Genomic DNA, 23877 nt, shown 5'->3' with positions numbered 1-23877 from the left:
TAGTTGATGTGAAGCTGGATGGAGCAGAATACTAAGCAATTCTGAACGAAACCCTTTTCTAGGCTGCCTCCTTCAGGAAGTTTCACCTTCCAGAAGGAGGTCTCGAAACAAGCAGCCAAAGCTACAGCGGAACGGTTTGGATCAAAGCACATTTATGTGTGAGATTGGCCCAGTCAAGGCCCAGACCTCAAGAGACTTGAGAATCAATGGAAAGACGTGAAAACTGAGGTCCACAGATGCATTCCATCAAATTAGACAGTTTGGGCTATTCTTGAAAGAAATGTGGCCACAAGCTTTATTCTCTAGGCTGGCAAAGCTGCTACAGACGTACCCCAAAGAACCAGCAGCAAAAACGGAGTGGGAGTAGGATGCTATATTTAACATTACTTAAATATAGTATTACTGCACACCTTTTAGATTTAAATTCTAAAAAAAAAAAAAAATGGGTCACTATCATTTTTCCTCCACTTCACAGTTATGCACAGCTCTGCAGCATGATCTTTCACATAAAAACCCCAACGAAAATAATAATAAACGTTAACAAAATGGGGAAAGAGTTGAAGGTTTATGGATACTTTGGCAATGCAAGTGAAAGCCTGTTGGCTGCTGGTCTTTTGAGAGACTTGGCTGTTACTGTCCGTCAGAGCCCTGACGCGGCACCTCGTCGGGAAAGCTGTTCTATTTTGACAAAATCTGTGTTTGCTTTTGCATTGACTAAAAAAAATACCCTGTGGAACAACGTTATTGATCATTAGTAAGTCAGACATTTTTTTATGCTTGGAATATAGACTGCAACAGATCTACTTAGCAAACAAGGAAAGCATTAAACATAATAGTGGTAATTAGTGCTGGAACTATTATTAATGTATTGTAGCTCGTGCTGTGCTCTGAAATGTTCACAGCACAGTTTTTTTTTTTACAAGTTTCCTCTCATTGGGCCCTCATTAACTCTGACATTGTTAAATAGCTGAAACTGTCTTTTATCAAGATATGCATCAGGATAATTGAGCTGCCCCTCTGCCCCCAACAAAAGCTTCTGACAGGCTTCTGATGGCCCGAGCCAGCTACAATTAGGAGTATCATTTTGGAAGAACAATTACTTTAAATCTCTTATGAGTTCTCCGCACAGAGCCAGCAAGCGTGAATCGGTTGTCACAGAGTCTGGGTTTTATGTCCGAGGGGGACTAAACTTTGGCTTCAAAGAAGAGGGCTGAAATCAAGCGCTCATTTGTAAAATATGTTAACAAGGTTTTCAAGAAAGACACTTTTAGAGCAGCTTCGCTGTACATGTATGGTCCTACTTGTACTGGACCCCTCAACAAACTACAATGTCAAAGTGAAACTGATCTAACTTTAGGTGTGAATGGTGTAGGAAGCAGGAGAAACCCCAACACGGCTTTCAAATCAATGCCTGTAATCTGTCCTCCTCTGAGTATTTACTGTGTGAAATAAGGCACTACGGTTAAAATAGTAGAAAAGCCTCAACAATCTATCTTTTACTGTAGTAGCAGACTGCAAAGAATGTTCAGAAAACCTTCATATGACTGTATTTGTTCAGTTACAAAATCCCCTGTTAAAGAAAATTGCAGATGGGATCCCCATTTGCATCCCTGATGTTAACAGGCTAATAGGACTTAGTCTTTTCACCAGGCTTAAGCAGACAGAGAAACCATTCCTCTCCACATTTAGAGCTCTGGGTCCTTTTTTCAGCTCAGCCCATAGATTCTACCCAGGATGCAGGTCTAGAAAGGGATTTGGCCATGGGAGAAGGTTGGTTCTGTGCTGGTTTCGCTACTTCTATGTTGATTTAGCCATTTGTTTCAGTTCATTATTCTGCTGAAAGATGAAATGACAAATCATTTTCAGTTTTCTGAAATATTTTATCTATCTTTGTATTTTATAGAATTTATGATGCCATGGACGTTTTTCCTGGTATGCTTCCAAAACAACCATTTGGCACGTAGATAGCTTCTCATGGATGTTATGGAGACTCTGTGATGCAACTCTTTACAGTAATTTCCTAAAAGGGAGCTCTGGAGATCGTCTTTCTCTTCCATACCATTCTGCTAAATTTTTCATGATGTATGAAAATTATATTTTCTTGTTCAGCTTTGTTTGTCCCAGTTCCAATTGTTAAGAAATAAATATATAATTACTCTCTATACTGATAAACTAAAATACATTTTCAAAGTTGTAGATGTGTTCTGTAAGTGAATTGGTACAAGCTCTCCACGTTGTGAGGCAGCATAACAAGGAAATACCAAGGGAGAAAATAGTTTTGCAAGGTTCTGTAAGCAAGTGTAAGCTAGTAGCTATTTTAGACTTATTAAGATCAAGAAAGTTCTTCCTTTGTTGAAGAGAATGTTCTCATGTCTTTTAAAGAAAGGCTAAGAGAAACTGATCTCTGCATTATGTTATGTTATGTTTATACCCTAGCCAACAGCTAAAAAGGTATAAATCATCCAGCAATAAATTGTAAAAGGTCCCAATAAACTAAGAATGGGGATTTTGTAAAAAAATAAATAAAAAATAAATAAATAATAGGAATAATAAAAAATTCTCAAAGTTTGGATTTTAATGCAACTTTCTGTTTGACATCACTGCAACAAAAAAAAAATAGCCTGGCCAGCATACAGTCAAAGGCGGGATTAGCAGGGTCGGCGGAAACAGGTTTGATCCAATCAGAGAACCACGGATGTGACGCAAACTCCGAGCAACAAGCTCTGTTTTAGTTCGTAGAGCAGCCAGTTGTTGAGTTTTTAAAGATATATCCATCTCATTCAGGGAATCATTTAAACATTGCTCCGTCGAGGCTGCTATCTGCGGCCGCTGTGATTGGTCCGGTAAGTTGAGGTTGGAGAGTCTAGGCCTGCCCAGACTGACAAGCGATGTATTGAACACAAGACGTAAGCCAGTCCGGCTAGCAGGCTGGTAAAAAACAACCTGTTTTCATAGGAATGTGGCAAAATAAAGTTGCCAGTGAACATACTGTAATTGCTTGCAGATAATAAGTAGTATATAATACGGTAAAGTAAAGGTACATTAAATCAAACAAAACTAGCACTAAAGATGGTGAAAAAACGCCCATTGAGTGTCTCACCGTGGAGGTAAGATATCCCTCCTCCATCAGGATGTTTCTGGCGCAGTTGTTGATGTGCTTGAAACGGTCGGGACCCAACAAAATGCCTCCGTACCACCGGGACACGACCACCATGACATTCCTCACATCCAGGATCTGCAGTGAGACGAACACAGGAGCAAAATGACTGCCAATTTCAGATAAACCGACATGTCACCTCTCCCTGGCAGCTGAATATTTCACACCAGATGTGTTATAGTGGTTAAATTAGAAAGAAATGCCTCAGTCACGGCTGCCAATCTAAAGCTGGGGGTCTGACAATCAAAACTGAGGGAAATTTCAACGTCTGCTTTCATAGATGATAAAATATTGAAATTTGCCCGGTATCTGAGTTCAGCTCGAGGCTCTGGGGGAAATGTTTATTTCAGAATAGAGGATTTAGAACAAAAAGCTCACACTTTTCATTGTATTCTTCCGTTCGCTCCTATAGTCGATCTGATCTGCCATTATCTTCAACGGCAAATTGATCCAGACCAGTTTTCCTTTCATTGTCATCATTTTTTTACAGCACAGAAAGGCAACGCTGTCACCAGGGAGCACTGCTGACAAAACGGTGTGCAAAAACTCGCCCTCTCAGTGACAACTAGGTAAACGTTCCCAAAAACGAAAAAAAAAAAAAAAAAAAAACCGTGCCTGAATTTTCCCCGCTACAAAAGAGGAACATTTGACTCTGCGCGGCGACACAAACAAAAAGTGCAATCTGTGACTCGTGGAGGACCCATTCATATCTGGCTGAAAGCACGCCCGCCTGAATCGGATCCATCTTTATTCATCGCTGAACACGTCCACATGCACTTGGCACAAATCTAAAGGTGGAAACGGGTGGAAGAGCTCGAAAGAGAGCTGTGAGACCGGAGAAAACAAGCCTAAGAAGAGAGCTCTTCTAGTAAATGCCTCGATACCTCAAGAGTGCTACAAGAACAACATTAACCAACGTGTCATAAAATATGAGCTTGTAGATCTGATGATATCAGGCCGTTACAGCAGAAAGGTCGGACGCTGATACAGACAAGATAGTTCATGTTATATCCTGGTTTTATATGTGCTAGTGTTAAAAAAAAAAGGGAAAAAAAGCCCTGGAGGGGAACGAGATTATGAAAGGAAGAGGAGAGATGTCAGTCACCGGCTTGGAAAAAAGCTGTTTTTGAATCCCTTAGCAGTAGGAATTGCTGTTTTAATCGCCTACGACTCAAAGGACTACATTTGGGAAATGGGGCCAAGCTTTGAGACACCAAAACAGTGATCACACAACAACGATCAACATACCAATCATAAACACTGATGAGAAAAATGTATTGAATTTCCCTTTTAATGACAGACAATTATGCTGTTTAAATGCAGGTCGGTTTTAGACCCAGCAGCGAAGGGTGGTTCTTCCTCATTGCCATATGTTTCTGCATATTTCCATTTTTCTCTTTAAAAGATTTTCATGATTAGCTGTCTAGTCAGCAAAATATTCAGCTTTGACATTGATTTTCACTTTAAAAGTGAGATCGTGTGGGCTGCTGCAGCTCCCCGTCAGTCCCTGTCAAAGCGAAACACCAGGTCTATGTAGCCTGGCATCGATTTTCTCTCTAGGTGGTGACCACATGCAATTATATGGACCCTAAAGCATGTTATGAACCAAATTATCAATCGGTCATGTCAAAACAGCATGCATGCTAATGCTAGCCTTACATTTCAGCAAACTGCCCTGCATGAAGACATTATCGGCACGAACAAGATGTGGGTTTATTGAAGACTCTGGTTCAGAATCAGGCTCCCGAGCCGTATGCAGCCCTTTGAATACTAGATTGGCCTGCAGTAGCAATAGAAAATACAAATTAAATGACTCTGATGTTTTAATTATGCTCACAGCCCTCTTAGCATGCTTTTTAAATTAAGAAAATAACTTTATTTTGAAGGCGACTATTGGTGTTTCTTTGTGCAGATACATTTGAACTTTTGCATGCTCATCAATGTCTTTTCTTTTCTCCCTTCCTGAAGAATAAAAAAAAATATTTAAACCAACCTGTCTCAATGTGAAAATATGTCCTTTAAAATGTTGAACCACTGTAACCGTCATATTTTTATGGTTCAATCTCCCTCCCTCCTCACAAGGCAGGGGCTGACCCCCAACCCAGAGGGGGGCAAGCCTCCTTTTTCCGGTGGAGGACCATGGCCTCAGACTTAGAGGAGCTGACTCTCATCCTTATCAGAACTGGGTAAATGTCCCATCTGCAAAATGGGATTTTTTTTTTATGCATTGGAGAAAGCTCACCATAAGGGACATCTGATATGAAGTGTATGCAGTCAAACAAACATCCACATTCCCCTAGAGTACCGTCTGTGTTTGCCAATAATCCATAAAACTCAGTAAACTCCTTCATTTTGCTCAGTTTGCACTCCCTGCCAACCTCTAATTTCTACTCTTTTGCAAAGGAAATGCTCCGCTGACTCTATCATCACGTCGCTAAGTCTACCTGCCGTTTATTGAGGGGTTTGGCAGGAGGCAGCGTGCAGCAGGTCTTCTGAGCTTATGTATGATAATGAGGCACACGAGAGCAGCGAACGTGAGATGAAACATTGAATCAAAAACAGTGTGGAAAGAGATACTGGACTGCCCAATAAAAGCACAGGTTTGGTGTCTTTGCTATTAATTCCTGCATTTTCAGCATTACGTGTGAGCGGTGGAGGGAGAATATCAGACAGGGTTGTACAAACAGAGTAACATCCTTGTGGATTTTTATCTTCTTCCTGCAGTTTTCCGAGATCGTTTCAGAATATTGGATCTAAATCTTCTGAAACATCTCTTACTGTTTTTTGGAGGTGAACAGCTTGATTCATCTGAATTCAGTGCAGCAGATCACATTCTCTGCACCAACAAGCCAGCGCATTATTTCACAGGGATTTATATCTATCGCAGGGTCCCACTGGCGCAGGCGGCTGCCGTCACCTCCAGAATGAGTATGAACTTTAACGAGAGTCATGGACCTCATCTGGAAGAGCTCTGACACCACGCAGCACCTGCTGGTAATGAGTATGACAGAACCGCTCCGAGTCACCGCCGGGCCTTCGTTACGGCAGAACTTTTTTTGTTTTGTCACAAACCTCACACTGGCTTTCATTCAACGTTACAGGGAAACAAAAAGTGTGAGGACAATTGGACGTTTTGGTGTGATGTGGGAGTGCGTGTGTGAATCACGGTGCCATCTGACAGCATAGCCCTGGGACAAGCGCTTGTTTGATATCAGAAATAAAAAGGGTTTATTAACAGAGACACAAAGTGAAGTGAACAAAGTTGTTAGCAAAGCAAACTTTGGTCGATGCGTCTGCGTTGGTGTTTAAAAGTCTTTTCGTTCCATTCCAGCACAAAGCTGCGCCTGGAGTCGGTTAACAAAATCAGTTGTAATTTGAAACGCAAAACACTGGATATCCCTTAATGATAGGATATACCAGAACCAATGCCAAATATATACCAAATCTGATAGATTTTATAGGTACATGAGTGTTTGACTTCATTGCGTTTAATTTGACTTCTGTAAAAATTCTGTATGGGAGAAAATCAGTAGGTAAAATATAGATCTTTGTTATTTTCAGACATTTATTGAATCCATCCTGAAAACATGGGGACCTGCTCCTCTTATTCTTTCTACATTTCAACCTCCTTTGGACACAAGAAAATGTGAAAACAGTGCCTTGCTAAAGTATTCATCCCTCTTGGTTTTTAAGAATAAAAATAAAAAATCACTTTATAGAAAGGAAATTTGTCACTGTGTTTAACCCATCCCCAAGGGAACAGTGTGCCACCACACTGAGTGGCGAATGGTGAGCGATCTGTGGTCGAGAGTCTGGCTCAGGGACCCCGGAGGGATGGACCGAGTTTCAAACCGGCAATCTTTGTGGCATCTGCAAGATGCAAACGCCCAGTTCCCTAACCATTAGGCCACCCTAGGTGTTAGTCTGCTTTGTCACATTTCGACCTGTATTCTACATGTTTCTATTTTTATTTTATCTATTGTAATGGATCGGCATAAAATAATCCAAGTTGGTGTAGTAGAAAAGGAAAACATTTGAGCGCGCCACTGACACATGCAACCCACATGCGGAGGCCTAAGTCCTCGATGTGTCTGTCCCTGGTTCGACCCATAGACCTTCCCCTCTCTCTCTCTCTCAGGCCCTTTTCCTGTCAGCCTACTTGCATTAAAGGCCACTAGAGCCACACAAAAAATAGAATTCCGAAAAGAGAAAAATATTTGTATAAAGAAAATACAAAACTGAAAATTTACCTTTGCATATGTATCCAGCCCATTTTCTATGTAGCCCCTAAAAACTTCTGGTCCAACCAATCACCTTCAAAAGTCACATAATTAGTGAAATAAAGCCTACTCGTTTGCAATCTAAGTGTCACGTGATATGTCAGTATAAACACACCTTCTCTGAACAGCCCTAGGTTTTCTATTATTTTGTCCTATTTGTTGTTTACTTTACAATAAAGTGAATAATACATCTTCAAAGATGAATGTATGTTCTGTAAATTTAACTGTGTAAACTGGCAAACAATCCATTTTAATTCCATGTTGTGAAGCTTTGGCTCTTATTTCAAAAAGGTGAGACAGTGGCAAAAACACCAGACAAGGTGGGAAATGCTACAACAGATGAAATGTCAAAACTAATAGGAAAGTATGGCAACATACATTTTTGGGTAAATTTCAAGGCAAGATTTGTGGAAAAAGAATGTGTCAGTAAGGCTGAGTCTTTTAGAAATGAAGAGAAGGAGGGATTATTTGCTCTGTCAACACAGCACACGCAGGAAGAACAGTATTTTTATATATATATATATATATATATATATATATATATATATATATATATATATATATATATATATATATATATATATATATATATAAAATCATAATCTATAGTAGATTTCATAAACAATTGACTGTATTGTAAACTCTGAGTGTTAAAATTCCTCAATCTTCTCATATTCTTATAACTAAAGAGATGCCAATATTTTTCATTGATGAAATGAAAGACAATTTCCACTTCCAAAGCCTTCAGCTGATCCAAAATGCTGCTGCAAGAGTTCTGATGAAAATCAACAAGGGGGATCATATTTCTTCAATTTTAGCTTCCCTTCAGTGGCTTCCTGTTAAATCAAGAATAGAATTTAAAATTCTCCTTGTAATGTATAAAGCCCTTAATAATCAAGCTCCACCATATATCAGAGCTCTGATTACCCCGTATGTTCCTAACAGAGCACTTCACTCTCAGACTGCAGGTCTGCTGGTGGTTCCTAGAGTCTCTAAAAGTAGAATGGGAGGCAGATCCTTTAGCTATCAGGCTCCTTTCCTGTAGAACCAACTCCCAGTTTTGGTCCGTGAGGCAAACACCCCGTCTACTTTTAAGACTAATCTTTAAACTTTCCTTTATGACAAAGCTTATAGTTAGAGTGGCTCATGTTACCCTGAGCTACCTCTATAGTTATGCTGCTATAGGCTTAGGCTGCTGGAGGACGTTAGGGTCCATTTTTCTCACTCTACTGATTTCTACTGTTCTCCAATTTGCATTGTTTGTTGTTATTTCAATTTTTAACTTTATGTTTTTTCTGTCTTCTTCTCTCCATAGTAGCTACATCTGGTCTGGCGATCTGTCAATTGTGAAATCAAGGAAGAAAGATCATCCAATATTATTATATAACATAGAAAGGATTCCTGGATCAAAGTCTGCTTCTGTGCTTTTACGTGTCTCTGCTCTGTCTTCTCTGTTTTTATTTCAGCTTTTAACTTCTTGTTCTCTGTCATTTTTTTTCTTCATAGAAGGTACACCTGGTCTGGCATTCTGTTAACTGTGAATTCATCCAGGAGAGACAGATCATCCGCCATCACCATATAACATAGAAAGGATTCCTAGATCAACCTGTGCTTCTGTGCTTTTTTGTGTCTCTGCTCTGTCTTCTGTAACCCACAGTTGGTCGAGGCAGATGACCGTTCACTCTGAACCTGGTTCTGTTGGAGGTTCTCCTCCCTGTTAAAGGGGAGTTTTCCTCTCCACTGTCGCTTCATGCATGCTCAGTTTGAGGGATTGCTGCAAAGCCATCATCAATGCAGACGACTGTCCACTGTGGCTCTACGCTCTTTCAGGAGGAGTGAATGCTGCTTGGAGAGACTTGATGTAATCTGCTGGGTTACCAATCTGTATAATCTGATTGAATTTGACTTTGTAAAGTGCCTTGAGATGACATGTATCATGAATTGGCGCTTTATAAATAAAATTAATTTTTATTGAATTCCAATGCAAACTAAGGAAGGACCACTCAATTATGGAAAATAAATATCAATGATATTATTGTGGTGACTGTTGAAATCACAATTATTTCATATATATCTAATTATTATTTTAAAATACTGAATGAGTCCAGGCAAACAGTGTATCTATTTATGCTCAAAGCCTTGACCACAAAGTTCTTCCTTTGTTTGGACGGATTTTTTTATTTCCGTCTCGTTGCAGTTTGTCTACGCGTTCCAGGTGGAGGAGGGGTTGGGGTGAGCCATGTGGTATTTGTTTGGGCATGTGACAGTGATGCAGTGCAGGATTGGGGGGGATGTTTAACTGAAACAGAAGATGTAATGGCAGCAGTCTGGTTGGTTTTCACGGTGTCGAAAGGGTAGCAAAATATATACAATATATTTATTATCTGTCAACATTGGCTATCTGCCATAACATCAATGAATATAAATATGGGGCCAAAATGTGATATTGGTGCTTCCCTAATGGTTTTAAATTTTTTGAAAATAATCTAAAAAGTGATGCTTAGAGATCAAGTTATTATTATTATTATTATTATTATTATTATTATTATTATTATTAGTAGTAGTAGTAGTAGTAGTAGTAGTATTGACATTAGTATTATTATTTTGGTCCAACTTATTTATGAACAGATTTGCCCCATACTAAGTACAAAGCTGTACTTTGGGCCACTTAAACACATGAGAATGCTTTGATTTTAACAGTTTTTTTTCCCCTAGACTCTCGGTCCATCCATCTCCTCATTAACTGGGATTAGCTTCCCTCTGGCTGCTGAAAGAGGATTGCCACAGCATGATGCTGCCACCACCACGTTTCACAATGGGATGGTGTGTAATGTGTGGTGTTAGTTTTCAACTACAAAGTGTTTTACTTGAAGGCCAAAGTGTTACTTTTGGGTCTCATCTAACAAGAGCACCTTATTCCACAGGTTTCCTGTGTCTCCCATGTGTCTCATGAATCCAGGAAACATGACTTCTAATGGCTTTCTTAATAACACTTTTACTTAAAGGCAAAATCTGTGAAGCACAATAATAGTTGTCCTATCAACAGACTTCCTGGCTGCCTAATCTCAGTTTAGATGCCATGTCTTGGTAGGTTTGCAGCTGTGCCATACTCTTTTTATTTTCAGATGATGGATTGAAAAGTGCTCTGTGAGATGTTCAAAGCTTGGGATATTGTTTTATAACCTAACCCTACTTTAAACCTCTCCAAAACTTACCCTCTGATCTGTCTGCTGTGTTTCTGGATGCTGTTGGTTCTCTAAAGTTCTCTAACAAACTTCTGAGCCCTTCAAAGAACAGCTGAGTTTGTACTGAGATTAAATCCCACACCGGTGGACTTCTGATTAGCGCACTTCTGAAGACAAATGTCTGCACTGGATTTTATCTAGGGGTATCAGGTTAGACAGCGTGAATACAAATGCACGCCACACTTTTCTGTTTTTCATTTCATAAAACGTTTTTCAAGGCCATGTATTAGTTCATATATACTTTATAATCATGAGCTACTTTGTGATTAACAGCTATACAAAACTACTATAAATTATATAAAAGTTTGTAGAATGAATCGGACGAAATTGTAGCGGTGTACAGACTTGTGCGCAGTCTGGAGATGTTTCCTTTAGAAGGCTTTTATGTATTTATGACTGTCATCGTGATAAAATTGTAGCAAATGATTAACTATGCTTAAGTCCGTGAGCTCATCATCACTGTGGTTTTATTACCCAGTGGGTAATAACACACAGAGACACATTATCAAGTGGATTATTTGACTACTATCATTTTGTTGCACGTTTGATGGATGGCTTCTTTAAATAAGTGGGCTCCTCAGGTTTGCTTTGACCTAAATAAACAAAATGTACCAATTATCTTTTGTACTTGGGACGCATCTGCGCGTGTGCTTCTGAAGAAGAAGCAGCGCTTTCCAACAGCACAGCCTTGAAAAAGTGGAGCAACTAAATTTAATTCTGTCATTACATTAATTATTCCCACCGTATGTTTCCTGCTGTCACGTGTATTGACAGCGAAAAGTGGTACCTAATGTACTTTTATTTTAACAGTGTGCCCTAATGTATGTTTTTTTTTGGAATAAATTCATGTTGGAAATTTAATCTGGGAATGAAATTTAAGAGAAATAGATTCTCATACTGAAGTAGAACAAGGAGAAAAAAAAGATCCTACAGCTCTGCTAAAATACGTAACAATTATCTGTCGTTTAAAACCTCATATGTATTCCTTATTCAAAAGATGTCTTGAGAGGCCTAAAACAGAAGGGAAATTACACCACAACCAGAAGCGTTTCTATTGCAGCAGTCCCTGGAGAGGTGCTTACTGATAACAATCGCTGAGTAAAAGTCACAGCAGATGCCAAATTATGCAGGCTGTGAAAATTACCAGGGCAGCTCAGAACACACACCAATTAAACATGCAAAAGCCACAAGAAAGCCGAATGCGGCCGACAGTTTTAACAATGTGAATGTGATATCGACACTGAGCACAAGCTTCGTGCCTTCTGCTCTGAATTATCTCGGCCGGTTCTTTTGGGAGCTTCGCCCAAAGAGCGCGCCGTTTAGTATGCGGCTGAAAGCGGACATTGACTCAACGGAGTGATAACCTGCAGCAAATGAAGCAATCTCCCCCCCGCGGCTGTCTCGCCGTCGTCCTCGCAGTCCTGCAGGAAGCTGTGCTTGTCCTCGCAGTAGATCCTGCAAACGAGACAGAGATCCCCACAGCTTGGCGTTAGGGCGGCGGAGCACTCGGGACGTTCTGGTCGGAGCGTGACGCCGCGACACCGGCAGCCTCTTCACAGGAAGAAGTTTGTTAGGCGGTCTAAATGTCAACATCTCTTCCCTGTGAGTAATGACCGCCCGGGCAGTGCCACGGCAGCTCCGCGCTGACCTCATTAGTCCATGTTAACACGGGGAGGGGGGGGGATGTTAAAAAAAATGTGCACGGACACATGCGTCAGAGGACACAAAAACACACTCGGCGCCCACATTTTGGCAGGATGTGTTAAGAAGTTCACATTCACTGGTGCTTTTGTGACCTTTTAAAGCAACAGTGCTCCCTTTAACGTAGTAACCCATCTCATTTTCCTCCCCACTAATGAGACACACTGTAACGCTAACTCAAGGACGAAGGCCTGACTTAAATACTCACCACTAACGCTCTGTACAGTGTGAACATTGGTTCAGGAGGTAATTTGGCCCCCCCCTCGTGTGAGGAGACTCTGAGGCTTCGGCGTTGCCATGGGGGCAACATGTCCGTATGCAACAGCTCCAGCGGCAGGGAAAATATTGTATGATTGATGACATCAGACAGACTGTACACAAAGTATAACGAGCCCTGACGTGAGCTGACAAGTTTCTGCGAGGAGCGGTGGCATTGTGGCACACAATCAAATCCCTTTCTGCCAGTGGCTGGGCCGGCATTGTTACAGAAGTATATTTATAAAGGATAAACATGCACAGTGCAGTGAGCAAGCATTTGACCTTTTACAGATTTGTTTTGTTTTTTTTTTGCTTTTTTTTTTTCGTAACAGTCATACGGTTCAAATTAATATCAAATAGCAAATTAATATCAGCCAATACTGACCGGGGGTAAATACTAGAAGCATCTGACAAATGTAATTATATAAAAATCCTATTCAAACCACGGCTGGCTTAATTTAGCCACACTGAAGGGTTGTCATTCCAAAAAGCGAACTAAGAGTAAGTCAAATTTGTCCTTGCTCGTAGCAGGTAAATATGATTACCTGCCAACGCAACGAGTATTTTTACATCTTAAAATAAGATCATTAGATATGCTGCACTTGAAATAAGATGCTGGAGAAGAGTTGTTCCTATTTTAAGTGCAAAAATCTTATTGCATTGGCAGAACATTTAAACTTGCCTGCTCAAATCAAGGACAAATACACACATTTCAAGAAAATGTTACTTACTTTTAGTTCCCTTGTTGCAGTGGATCATGCACTGCAAAAACGGATCTAAAAATAAGGAAAATGTTCTTAAAGTTAGTGTATTTGTCCCTGGTTTGAGCAGATAGATAAGATTATTTGCCAATGGAATGAGTATTTTGACCCCTAAAATAAGATAAATAGACATCCTGCACTTGAAATAAGATGGAGATGAGTTGTTCATATTTTAAGTGCAAAAATCTTATTCCATTGGCAAATCATCTTATTGACCTGCTCAAATCAAGCACAAATACACACATTTTAAAGAACATTTTACTTATTTTAAACTCATGACTCTAACCCTTATGGCAATTCTTCCAGGAGCATCGAGTCTCCCTGTGGTGCATGGCATTCAAAAACCGTTAGCTTTTTCTTCTTGTTGGACTGATATCGCTCTGTTTCTTTTCAAATGTCCCAAAAATGTCCTTTTTGGGACATTTTTGGCCTACTTCTTGTTGTCAGACAGGCTGAGACTAAGCGATCTATCGATTTCACCACTGCGGCAGTAATCAGAGCTGAGTGCTGCCCGTGAAATTAAACCAAAACATTCTGCAATCAAAATGGACTTTGAACACAGCTTATCAACAATTATTTCATGATTAAACAAGAGGGGACGGATACCGTCACAAAGGGCCATGCTGGTTTAAGCGCAGAATTTCTCCACATGGGTCAAAAAGTCTTCAGCAGCCTGGCTTAGCGGGAAATCACATCACGTATGCAAAGCAGGACAAGGCTGGAGCGTTTCACGTCCAAAACTATGCACCTCATACACCATAGAAGCACAAGGCAGATAAGCGACAGGCTATACCAGGTGTCCTGCACCACAACGTAACTGCTGAACAGATGGGATGGCCAACAAAGTAGCATTTGTGGGAGCCAGTTGACAGTATCAGGTAAATACAGTCATGGACTAAATTGTTTATTACTCCTCTGTTGGTCAAAGAAAATAGCACAATGGTCACTGCAATAAAATTAAGATTTAGTGAAAATCAGACATTGCTTTTGAATTGTGGTTCCACAGAATAATCTCAAAAAAACAAACTACTGAAACAAACCTGGACAAAAACGATGACACCTGTAACTTGCGCAAGCTTTCGAGGCGATCACTGCAGCCACACAATTTCTGCAGCTGTCAATGAGACGTCTGCAACCTGTCAGCTGGTCTGTCGGCCCATTCCTCGTGAGCAAACGGCTCCAGTTGTGTCAGGCTTGAAGGGAGCCTTCTCCGGATGGCGTGTTATTTGATTTCCCTTTGGGATCAAGAAAGTATATTTGAATTTGAATTCTGTTTCAGCTCCTTCTATAGATGTTCAACAGGATTTAGGTCAGGGCTCATAGGAGGCCATTTCAGAATAGTCGTATAGCCGTTCTTGGGTGGTTCTAGCTGTGTGTTTTGGGTCATTATTCTGTTGGAAGACCCACGACCTACAACTGAGACCAAGCGTTCTGACACTAGGCTGCACATTTCTCTCCAGAATGTCTTGATAGTCTTGAGATTTCATTGAACCCTGCACAGATCTGAGACACCTAACGGCAGATGCAGCAACGCAGTCCCAGAACATAACCAAGCCTTTGAACATGTTTTGCAGTAGGGACATTGTTCTTTTCTAGATGTACTTTATTTTTGTGTCTGTGAACATGGAGCTGATGTGGGATTGTGGCAAATTCCAGCCTTTCTAATGATTTGTTTTCAACAATGGTGTCTCCAAAGTCCAGTTTGGCTCAAACAGTGGCGGATGGTGCGATCTGACATTGATGTACCTTGACCTTGGAGTTCACCTTTAATTTATTTGGTGTTTATTCTGGGCTCTATAGTATTATGTTTCTCTTCAATTTCTCATCCATTTTCCTCCAGCAGCCAAGTCCAGGGAGGCTGGCTACAGTCCTGTGGACCTTAAACTTTTGAATAATATGTGGAACTGTGGTCACAGGAGCATGAAGCTGCTAGGAGATGGTCTTTAAAGCATTTAACTTTAACATTGTTGTCTCTCCTGTTTCCTGTTATCCATGTTCAGCGTGGTACACATCATGTCACTCAACAGCACAGTGACTACTTGGAACCCTTTAAATATACAGGCTACAAGCCTGAAGGCGTCTGTAATGCTAATTAGAGGACACACCTCAGTTTAACATGTCCCTACAGTCAAATTATTTTCAATCTTGTCCAAGGGTACCATAATTTTTTGTCCAGGCCTGTTTCTATAGTTTATTTTTCTTTTTTTTGTGTGATTCTGTTAAACCACAATTCAAAAGCAATGTCTGATTATCATTGTTTAATTTTCTGTATTTAATTTATTCATTATTACTTTTGCCAGTTTCAAGTCATTTCAGTGACCATTGTGTTTTTTTTTTTTTTTTGATTAACGAAAGGGTGCCAACAGTTTTGCCCATGACTGTAAATATCTGCATAAAACCACTGAGACGTTTAGCTTCAGGTACCGCACAGACAACATGGATGCTATAGCTGCATGCCTTATGAAGTCCGGCTCAAGCTGTGGGTTCTTTGTTCACACAAAAAATTTGATTTTTATAGCATGTGTGTGCATACACTACCAACCTGTAGGCATAAATATTATGAGTGGCACTGGCAATCTTCTTGTTTTCATAAAGTTTCTCCAGCACCATTTTGACCTGAAACACACGAGAAGAACAACGATGAGCGTCACAATGAGTGATAGCTGCTGGCATAAGGCTTCACGCTCTATTAGCTCAGTTTGTAACACATCGTGCTGAAGCCAGGAGTGTTTGTGAAACTGGTTTTTATTTTCAATACTTGCTATGCTGTATTAATGACCACCTCTGAGGTCAAACGCTAGAGTTTGGGAGGATAACAAATACTGTTGCCCGTTTTTTTTTTTTTTTTAATCCTGTCTAATGATGACACAGCATCACATGTTCAGAAATGGCCATTCCTGCACGAGCTTAAAAACAAAAATAAAAAAAAAACGCAGAGCAAGCATTTCCTGAAGTAACGTCAAAATCAAGTCATGTGAGCGTTCATGTAGAAACAAAATGTTTCAATACATTACATAACTGATATAAAAAAGAAAAGCTCTGAAATTAAATGTTACATTACTTTCCTTTCGCTTTTTTTTTATCTATTTATATGAAGGCGCCACCTAAAGCAGCAGCGTCGTCTGACTCCATCCAAGGATCGTCACCACACAATAGTAAAATAAGTATTTTTTTTATGTCTGCAATTTTGTCATGTAGTTTTTCAGCAGAGAATAAAAAGGAGAGCATGGAGCACAGAATGCTGGGGGAAAAAACTTTTGCAGAGGACGTGGACTTGTTGGACAGCAGGGAGCTGATGGGGAAAATAACCTCGACACAACTCTGAGTAGAAAGGCTCCACTGCTATTTTATGTTCTAGGGCAGAGACCATTATCGAGCTTTCTGAAAGAAGCCGTGTGTCACTGCCTGTAAAAATCTGTATTTACTGCACCAAAGAGAACATTTTATATTTAAAAAAAAGAGAAAAAGAGCTCCATTTAGACACAAGGTACAACTGGAAAAATACCTTTGCACACCGTCATTAACAGTATGTGAACATTGTGTCACAGAGTTTGAGAGGCATAAGCAGCCTCGACCTTAAAATCTAAACACTCTGCCGCTCCACGGTGCTAAACTGTGGTTGTGACAGATGATACAATGTCTGTAAATACAAAATACAGCAAATTCTAGTGTTTGAAACTCATTGTGCAAATGAGAGCTTTCCTGGTTGGGAAGAACAACAGTAAAGCTAATAATACTCATACTGGGACCAAGTCATTGTTTTCCATGTCAGAAGTTAGTGCCAGCCGTTCCACTCAAGTCCAAAGACCCAGATAATCAGAAGAAAGTCCTGAGTAAAATCCTAAGTCAGGACACGCAAGTCCCGAACTAAGGCCAAGTCCTAAACTTTTCATTTTTGGCTGTAAATGAGTCCTTTGATCAAGAACGCCATGAATGAATAATTTCTAGACGGTAAACGCTCTCTTTAAAACATGTATTTGTTTGCTAGTACAAGCAAACGAAAATTAAATTTGTAAGCTTCAGGAAAATCTGTGCATATGTAGCTTTTTACAGTAAACATTTTCCAAAACGAATTAAACATCTTGTAAAGCGAGAAAATAATAAGGAAATAAAATTATATGAAACTTGATTGTTCTTTAATTACTTCAATGTTAACACACTGCTATGGTGCAAAATGCTTTTAGCAGTTTACAATAATAACATAACTAACCTCAGACCAGTAAAAAATACCAAATTTAATTATGTATTCTACTCTACAAAAATTGTGATCAAGTAGGTTTTATTGGACATGATTAAAGTGCTGCTACCTGCCCAAAGCACAGATACTTCAATTATTTAAGCTGAATGAGGGAAATACTGGTGATGTTAGCATGTAACTTTAAAAATTTAAAGGATAGTAGATTGCAGCTCACATATGATTTAAAAGCCAATTTGTAATAATCTTTGGGTTTACAGCTAAATTAGAACGTTTCCAACTCCATGACTAAATTAGTTCACAAAAAAAACAACTTAATCATTAAGATAACATTGACCAGACATTAATCTCTTTATAAGCTTTGATTTATCATTATTATTTCGAATGGCAGTTGCATGTTTTTAGCTCTTTACAACAGTTTACGCCCTAAATGTTTTAAAGATTCAGATTTAATATTTAGGATTTTTGCAGCGTCCTGTTAAGAGCTTTTTATGCTGGGTTCAACACGCGACTCTGTGCCCAAACAGCTCCCCGTAGGTGCTGTCGGATAAAGCCGCTGGCAGCGCTCGCTACTGTCTCCAGGCTGGCGGTCAGAACAGATTTCTGTCTGCATTTAAAATGTCACTAAATGTGCTGACATTACTTTGCAGGGCTGTGCTGCTGCAGAGTCCTCGCTTTGTTTGGGTGATGCTAACTTTTTATCTTCTTTTTCCCAACTGTGTGCACACCTCCCTGATTGCACTGGATGGCAGCAGAAGGTACTGGTGTAAAAGTCCGAGTCCCAAGTCTGCTGTGATTCTATCAACTCGATTCTAACGTCATTCAACTGGTGACTTCAGTCTAATGACCACAGACCACGCCTCTGATCTAATTATTTTTTACCAACATTACTATCACCCTTCAGACAGCTTAAGTCAATGTGAAGCCAGAGCCGCCCTAACAGCTAAACTATTCTGCAGAACCCATCATTTTCAACGGCATCTGTTGTCTGCGGGGACAATGAGATAAACAATGCCATGTGTGTAGTTAAACTGTCTCTCTGCACTGTGAGGCTCTATAAAAAAAACTAAAAAAAAAAAAAAAAAAAGAAAAAAAAGAAATCAGAGTTGTGGGATCAAACATCCACGTGGTGAGACGTTTGCAGTGGCATCTTTGCCAGCTGGCACAAAGGGGGATCAGGAAAGAGATGTAAAGGGGTTTTACTGTAACCCTCAGACCAATAAAGCACAAATTATCCAGCCATCCATTTTCTAACACGTCTATCCCTGTTGGGGTCATGAGGGGTGTTGGTGCCTATTTTTTATCAAAAATACCCAAATACAGATTTTATTTCCCCAACGTCACCCACTGGCTTGAAAGAAAAAGTTAATTTCCACCGACTGAAACTGAGCCCCATTGGCTCCAATCACCGTCTACAGCATTTAAACACCTTACTGCTCCTAATAAAGTGGGTGTGATTTTTCTTGATAATTACTTGAGCGGTTGTACTTTGTAGCAGTTTAAGAACATTGCACGAAACCTGCTTGAGTTTCCATCATTTCTGTTCCCGACGCCCCTGCAGACAGCTGCATCTGTTAATATTTTTGCCCAATTAGCACTTTACAGCAGGTGGAAGCTTTTAAGATGAGCCCAAGAGTGATTTTAATATGCAGGAAGAGGAAAACAGATTTTACGTTTCAGTCTGGTGTAAAAATCTGCAGATTTATATATTTCCCACCTAGACAAAGCTCATAAGTTCCCCCTGCATCTTTATTTAAGATTCTGGCTAACTTGTTGTCTCCCGAGCGAAACAACCGAGCTACTTGTGGACTTTATTTCAGAAAATCCTTTTTTGTGTGTGTGTGTGTGTGTGTGTGTGTGTGTGTGTGTGTTTGTGTGTGTAAATGGCCCATATGTAATTTATTCAATGTCATTAACATGAATGTGCATGTCTTGTACCTGCCGTGGAGTGACCACAGGTGCCAAATGGGGCTGGAAGGTACTGCGTCGGTCTGTGATGGGGCTTCCGTGTTTTACCGGAGGCATCTCTTCGTCTACAGGTGGACAGTGTCGTGAATAATCAAGCAGGATTTCATAAGAAATGGAGCAGGTGCCGATTTAAGCGAGCCGTACCGTTTGGCTGATCCACGAAGAGGTGCGCCTTTTCTACCCCGAGAATGCTGAAATCAGGCGCATCTTCATCATCTTCCACTTCCTCCTCGGCGGTTCTGTTCACTTCTTCTTGTTGGACGACTGGAATGGGTTAAAAATAAAAATAGGGTTTTAATAATAGCATGGGTGACAATAAAAAATAAAAAATAAATCACATTTCAATTAGCAATCTTTGATCATTAGGAGCCTTGAGGTGAATAAATATCTTCCAACAACTGAATGTAATTTAAATGTTTGCATCTAAAGTGAACTTTAGGCGACAGAAACGACGTGTGGCTAAAATCAGCAGACGAGCTCTTCCAGGATTATCTCCAGGATTACACATACAGTGTCATCAAAGGTCCTTACAGTTAAAAATCTGAAATATTTAGCCTGCTTTTTACTGCGGCCCCCTTTCCTCTGATATCCCCAAATAAAATCCAATAAAACTAATTTGCTTTTAGGCATCCAGCTGATTAGTCAACACGGTCAACATGTATGTAATGTAATCTCAGAATAAACACATCTGTTCTCTCAAGGCCTCAGGGTTTTGTTAGAGAATCTGCCCAGACAAGAAGAGCATTAATCAGAGAAGGCTAACCTAATTCTGGAGGAGCTGCAGAGACCCACAGCTCAGGTAGGAGAGTCTGTTGGTACAACCCATGTTAGTCATGCACTCCCCAAATCAGCTCTTCGTGGGACAGATAAGGTTAACGTGTCACAAAAGCCAAGCAGGGAACGCAGCAAACATGTTGAAAAAGGAGCTCTGGTCCGATGCGGCTAAAACTGAAGGCAAAGCGTCACATGTTTTGGAGATCTACCACCACACATCACCCTGAACGCACCATCCTCACAATGAAAGCTAATGGTGTGCTGCTGATGTTGTTCTCCAGCAGATACTGGGGAGCTGGTTAGAAGTAACTGGAAGATGGATGGAGCTGAATACAGGCCTATCCTGGCAGAAAGCTGAAGCTGAAAGGATTACGACTGCAGCAGAGAAAGAGACAAACCCCAATAGACTTGAATGGTAAATGGCTTGTACTGGTATAGCGCTTTAACTAGTCAGTCGACCTCAAATCGCTTCAAACTACAGTCAGTCATTCACACATTCACACCCTGATGGTGGTGAGCTATGTTAGTAGCCACAGCTGACCTGGGGCAGACTGACAGAGGTAAGGCTGCCATACATTGGCACCACCGGGCCATCTGACCACCGCCTGCAGGCAACACTGGTGAAGTGTCTTGCTCAAGGACAGGACGACTGAGACAGTCGGAGCGGGAGATCAAATCGGCAACCTGCCAATTGCAGGACAAACTCCCTAATTCCTGCGCCGCTGTCGCCCAAGTGCCGCAGGAATTAGGGGAATGTGAGTCTATAAAGCATCGACTGAGCAGGACTAAATGCATCCCACACTTTTCAGATTTAACAACTTTCTGAAAATCAGGCGTCCTTTTCCTTCCAAATTACAATTATACTCCACTTTGTGTTGTTCTGATCCCTTAAATTCCCAATAAAATAGTTTGTGGTACCAGCAAGATAATGTTCAAGTAGTGTGGACATTTCTGATATAGATATATATATATATATATATATATATATATATATATATATATATATATATATATATATATATATATATATATATATATATATATATAAGCCAGCACAATCATAAAGACATAAGCAGTGCAAGCATGAACTATCTACATGTTTTCTTTAAAGACTGAACTGCTGAGAGCTACTATTACATTGATCATGCACCTTGTCTTCATGGAGAATGCATGAAGAAAAGGTCTAGATGTTGGAAAATAAGTCCATTTCTTAGACATGTGTTTATTCCCATCAAATCCCCTATAACATCAAATCTGACATTTAATTAGTCCCTACCCATTGTTTCCCGACTAAGCTTTTAGCCACAGATCTGCTTCCCATTACTGAAGGTGTAAATGTTGGATAACATGTTCTTATAATGAACATCCATCCCTCTCTTTTCTACACCCACTTAGCTGTGCAGGGTTTCTGATGAACACCTATAAGAGGAAGAATTGATTGTAGACCTGAGTAGAAATAAATTGTAACGCATTTAGTTATCTGGAGTATTTTTCTGATTATGAAACACTGCAAATGTGTGGCTCGCCGACATGTTATTAACACATTTTTTGGGAGATAATCAAGGGCGTTGAGGAAGGATGCAAACAGAACATTATCATAAAAAGCATGCACCTTTCAGGAAAAAGAAAACTCCCTGTTGACAAAAACAGAGGTCAAAATAACAAGGCTGCACCTGGCTCCGCATGCATAATAGGATGCATTAGGCTACGACCATCATGACTGGAAAACAAAGAAAATACAGACGCATGCATTAACGTCCTTCATCGGTCTTTTTAAGTAAATGCTGCTAAAGCTTACACGAGAACAGTAAATGACCAGGCACCACTGCAGATCTTCCATGTTTGGTCTCATAATGAAAAGCTTTGGCTAAGTAGGTTTCACGTTTAGTTGAACAAATATCTGGTTTGTAATGTTTTTTTTTTTTCTTTCTTCTGCTGCTCATCATTTTTGCTTCAGTGTGGTCTCATTCAGCCAAACTTCATCATCAGAGCCTTTATACTTCTCCCCACTTTTAATGGGCCCTGACATCTCTTCTGCTTTTTTCATTTCCTTTTTGATTTTTTTGGCGAAATGTGCATCTTCGGCCTTATCGCGCCTCCTTCCTCTCGCTGCCTCGCCATGTGCCCGTCAAGTGAATGAATAAGCCGTCAGTGGCACTCCCGGGCTGAAGGGCTGTGACCAGTTACACTTATTACCACATGAATCACCGAGAGAGGACTTATGACACACCACAATGGGGAGGCGGGTTATTACTTTTTCTGGCCTGTTGCTAAAAAGGTATAATGTTCTGCAAGAGTCCGGTTCTAGATAAGCGAGACAGGAGAAGAGTCTGACACCCCCAAAAAAAAAAAAACGCCTCATTTGCCGTGACGCTGGGTGAGGCTGCAATTGAGGTGCCTTTTAGTCTTGTTTTATGCTTGAAAAGGCTCTACCAAGGCAACGAGGTGCATTATAAAGATACAGATCTTAATTCAGTGCAGTCACTCAGAGCCTGGAGTGTTTTTTTTTTTTTTTTTTTGAAGGGCTTTTGTGTTCATCTTATCACACCGTTAGATCCTCGGCGGAAAGTTGGGCTGGTGAAGAAGGAGCAGAATGCAGAAGGGAGATGAATTCAGATGAGGTTTCCCCTGCTGGCGGACATTTGGCTTGATCCGATCCGATGATTATTTAACTACTAATGAACGGTGCGATTCATTATGGCTAAGCTGATGATCTTGAACCAGATGTTTACATGTAAAATGACACAACCGTTTTTTTTTTTTTTTCTCAAAGTCTAACTAAACTTTCCCTGTTTTAGGTCAGTTAGGATCACCAAAATGATATATGCCTGCTGAATGATGAGAGAGATCTTATTTTCAATGCTTTCTTCAAACTGAAAAGCTTACTTACCTCATGATTGCCTGATAGGGCAATTCACAACATTTGAGTTAACTGGAGTCACGTCCATTGATGTATTTTAAGGCAACAGCTCTTCCTTGTCTGATATCGTTTGAAAATTAAAAGAAACAAGCTAAGGAGGAGGAACGTGAATTTAGGATTAAGGAAGGAGACAAGTTCTGTGTCTCGGAGGTGGGTGTGTTTCGGTGGGAAAAGTGTAAATCTACCCCAGAACTAAAGGAAAAAGGCCGTGTGAAGAGGCTGGCTGGAGCTGGTAAATGAGTGTCATTTTCCACAGTGGAGCAAGACCTTTACTGACCTGGGCTGAAAGGCCTCTTAGCTAGGGAGAAGATGTCACTCTAAAAGCAACATCAAAGGCCAGATTACAGTTCATAAAAGACCCTATTCTTTGGAGACATGTCCAGTGGTCTGATTAAGGTAAAACCAAAGTGTTGGGTCATAATTCTACATTTGAAAGACAAATTGGGTGAAACTGAGAAGAGCATCCCAACTGTCAATTATGGGAATGGCAGCATCCTGGTGTGTGAGGGTTTTGCATGAAGATGGACTAGTGCGTTTCAAAACATCAAGAAAGGACATTTTCAGAAAATACTGATCATCAGCCAGGAAGTTAAAGCTTTAGCTTTAGGGTCTTACTCT

General features: G+C 40.3%; 1 protein-coding gene across 5 annotated transcripts in view; it reads right to left on the bottom strand.

The window, feature by feature from the left end:
• Window positions 1–23877, bottom strand: part of impact (impact RWD domain protein) — a 39257-nt gene that overhangs the window by 3444 nt on the left and 11936 nt on the right. For 2 of the 5 annotated variants that reach the window (XM_036141466.1, XM_036141463.1), the window contains 5 exons: window positions 19710–19829; window positions 19536–19630; window positions 15945–16018; window positions 12047–12137; window positions 3101–3235 (listed from right to left, as the gene is read on the bottom strand). In XM_036141466.1, coding sequence (XP_035997359.1) covers window positions 3101–3235; window positions 12047–12137; window positions 15945–16018; window positions 19536–19630; window positions 19710–19829 — 515 coding nt within the window. Of the gene's footprint in view, window positions 1–3100; window positions 3236–12046; window positions 12138–15944; window positions 16019–19535; window positions 19631–19709; window positions 19830–23877 lie in introns of those variants that run through there. The other 3 variants (XM_021318439.2, XM_036141464.1, XM_036141465.1) reach the window with 3 other exon arrangements.

Source organism: Fundulus heteroclitus, chromosome 9, assembly GCF_011125445.2.
Source record: "Fundulus heteroclitus isolate FHET01 chromosome 9, MU-UCD_Fhet_4.1, whole genome shotgun sequence".
Taxonomy (NCBI): domain Eukaryota; kingdom Metazoa; phylum Chordata; class Actinopteri; order Cyprinodontiformes; family Fundulidae; genus Fundulus; species Fundulus heteroclitus.
This window is presented reverse-complemented; position numbering and strand designations above follow the sequence as displayed.